The sequence below is a fragment of the Ranitomeya variabilis genome, chromosome 5 (assembly GCF_051348905.1).
Source record: "Ranitomeya variabilis isolate aRanVar5 chromosome 5, aRanVar5.hap1, whole genome shotgun sequence".
In the NCBI taxonomy this organism is placed as follows: Eukaryota; Metazoa; Chordata; class Amphibia; order Anura; family Dendrobatidae; genus Ranitomeya; species Ranitomeya variabilis.
In genome coordinates this window covers 26,378,559-26,381,193 of record NC_135236.1, presented here as the reverse complement: position 1 = coordinate 26,381,193, position 2,635 = coordinate 26,378,559, and the positions used below count along the sequence as shown (strand labels likewise).

The 2,635-nt window shown below is 37.8% G+C and overlaps 1 protein-coding gene across 1 annotated transcript; it reads right to left on the bottom strand.

Annotated features, from left to right (window-relative positions):
• Positions 1 to 1,356: 1,356 nt before the first annotated feature.
• LOC143774753 (olfactory receptor 10A3-like) lies at positions 1,357 to 2,292 on the bottom strand. The gene has a single exon (XM_077262515.1). The coding sequence runs from the start codon at positions 2,290 to 2,292 to the stop codon at positions 1,357 to 1,359; it is 936 nt and encodes a 311-aa protein (XP_077118630.1).
• Between the last annotated feature and the right edge of the window lie 343 nt (positions 2,293 to 2,635).

Here is a 2,635-nt window from a genome sequence, read left to right as displayed (position 1 = left end):
GGGGGGTAAAGGTGTTAATTCCTCCAAACCTTCCAACAGAGCCAAATATTAAACAGCAAATAACACCCCAAATAATCTGCTTATTTATACCATTTACTAAGCGTAAGCACTAGAGTTGAGTTGATCGATATGAGCAGGATCGATTTTGAATTGAATTATGTGAAATTTGGAAGTGTAGTTGAACACTCAGAGATTTGATTCTTTAAAATCTCCAAAAAGTAAAAAATAAAGAAAATGCACAGCTCCATTTCAATGTTAATGACATCAGATGTAGAATTCTCTGTCCTGCCCTGGAACTATCACATCACAAAGTCTAGGAAGCCAATGAGGGAAGACTATTTCAGGCAGCATAGAATAAGGGAGCTGGGGGCTGACCAAACAGCAGCATTTTATGCTTTTCCAAATCAAAGATAGGAGGTCAGAGCACACAGCTAATTCCACATAACGATAAAGAAGGCCTAAACGTTTTGTGCTGCATTACTTCAGTTCTGAATCACATTGAAATGAGCATAGTCGTCTCAATCTAAGAAAAGTAATCTAAGGATTCAAGTGCTGTAGCTGTATGGATTGTGAATTGATTGATCTGAGATTTCCTGCAGTAATAGTACCTACATAGCAGTCTTTTATTGTTCTGCACAAATTGCAACATGAAACCAATCAGTGTTAACTTTGCGACTAAATCAAAATCCTGAAACCAAGGCTTGTGTCGCAGAAAGTGTGCTTCCTGGATTGGGAGACAGGCAGCCTTATATATTTTTTAAAGCCAAACGAAAAACCTCCATAGTCTATAAATTTAAACACAAGTATCTTTCTCACAAAGTGTGCATGTTTTTAAAAAATATTTTATTTTTTTTTTTCAAATTTCCATGTTGTGTTAATTCAATCTTAGACCCGTACATGCCACCCAAATACAGATGTTTGTTACCACTGGATACAATCCATTTTTCATTAGCCAAATAGGTTGAGGTTGCTTGAAAATTAATATGACTGTGCCAGCATTAAAGGGGACCTGTCACACAAGAAAATGCTATTAACATGCAGAGATAGGGTTAGTATGCTGCTTAAGAGTGTTAGGAAGGTGCTCAACCACTATACTGAAAGTGTGGCACCTGTAAGAAATGTAACTTTATTCCTCCTGGAAGCCCCTGCTTTTGAATCACTGCTCACAGCACTTTGACTGACAGCCTTCTCTGCAATGCATCAGTGCATAGCCGGCTTTTAGTCAAAATACAAAGGTGCCCTTATATACTATACATGCATATTCCCAGGCAAGAGCAGGGTGCACCCTAAGGACTTTTTTTAATACATTATTTTTAGTAAAATGGATATAACAAGCAATAGTTTGGATTTTAATATTTAATTATTGACTTTAAATTTTCTAAGCATCTGTTTAAGGGTTCTCCTGATCTCATGGTTCTTCAGACTGTATATGATTGGATTCATCATTGGAGCCACCATAATGTACAGGAGAGATATAAACTTGTTAGTGCTCAAGGAACTGTCATCTGATGGCGTCATGTAGACCATGGTGAGGGTTCCATAATAGATGCATACAGTGGTGAGATGGGAGCTGCAGGTAGAGAAGGCTTTTCCCCGCCCAATGGTGGATGGAAGTGTTATTATGGTAACGAATATCCTCATGTAGCTTAAAATAATTAAAGCAAAAGGTGTGATACCCAAAATGATAGAAATAAAAAAATCGACCGAAACGAAGAGGTAGGTTTCTGACGTAGCCAATTCAAGAAGAGGCACAGAATCACAGAAAAAATGGTCAATGACATTCTGACCACAAAACTCCAGCTGGCAAAACAATATAATCTCCAAGGATAAGAGAAACAACAAGAACCAGGAGCAAAGAACCATTTTGAAGCAAACATGAGGTTGCATTATAGAATGGTAGTGCATTGGGCTGCAAATGGCCAAGTACCGATCATAAGACATTAAAGCAATTAGATAACACTGGATGAAGCCAAAGATGAAGAACAGGTAGAGCTGTATGATGCAGGACCTCACTGACACCTCCTTCATATCCAGTAGTATAATATTTAACATCATGGGCATAATGGTTGTAGTAATGAGGATGTCGGCTACAGCTAGATGCTTGAGGAAAAAGAACATTGGGATTTTGAGGTTGTGATTGGTGGAAACCAACACTATAATAAGGAGATTTCCAGTCAATATTATCAAGTAAGAGAAGAGGAAAAGGATGAAGAGCAGAAATTTGTATTTATATAGACCTCTAAATCCAAGGAGCAGGAACTCTGTGACTTCAGTCTGGTTGCCCTCACACATTTTGATAAAAATAAATAATAGATAGTGGTTGGTTCCCTGAAAGAAAATAAATTATGTGAGTAACTGGAGATAACATTAATTACATATATAAAATAATGATAAAAACTAAGCATACCCTCTTTGTATTCTATTGCTTTTAACATGAGTTGGTGCAAATGTATTGTCCTTCCCATTCCATCCACCATGGCAGAGGTCTGTGGTCATTGAACGGGAGCACTGAGAACTATCTCTTACCTATCGACATCTGTGGCTCTTCTTTTGATTAGCTGGCCTATCATTTTTGTGGTATGATGCACAAGTGAAAGGATGGCTGATCAAAAGAAGAGCTATTGATGCAAGGAGG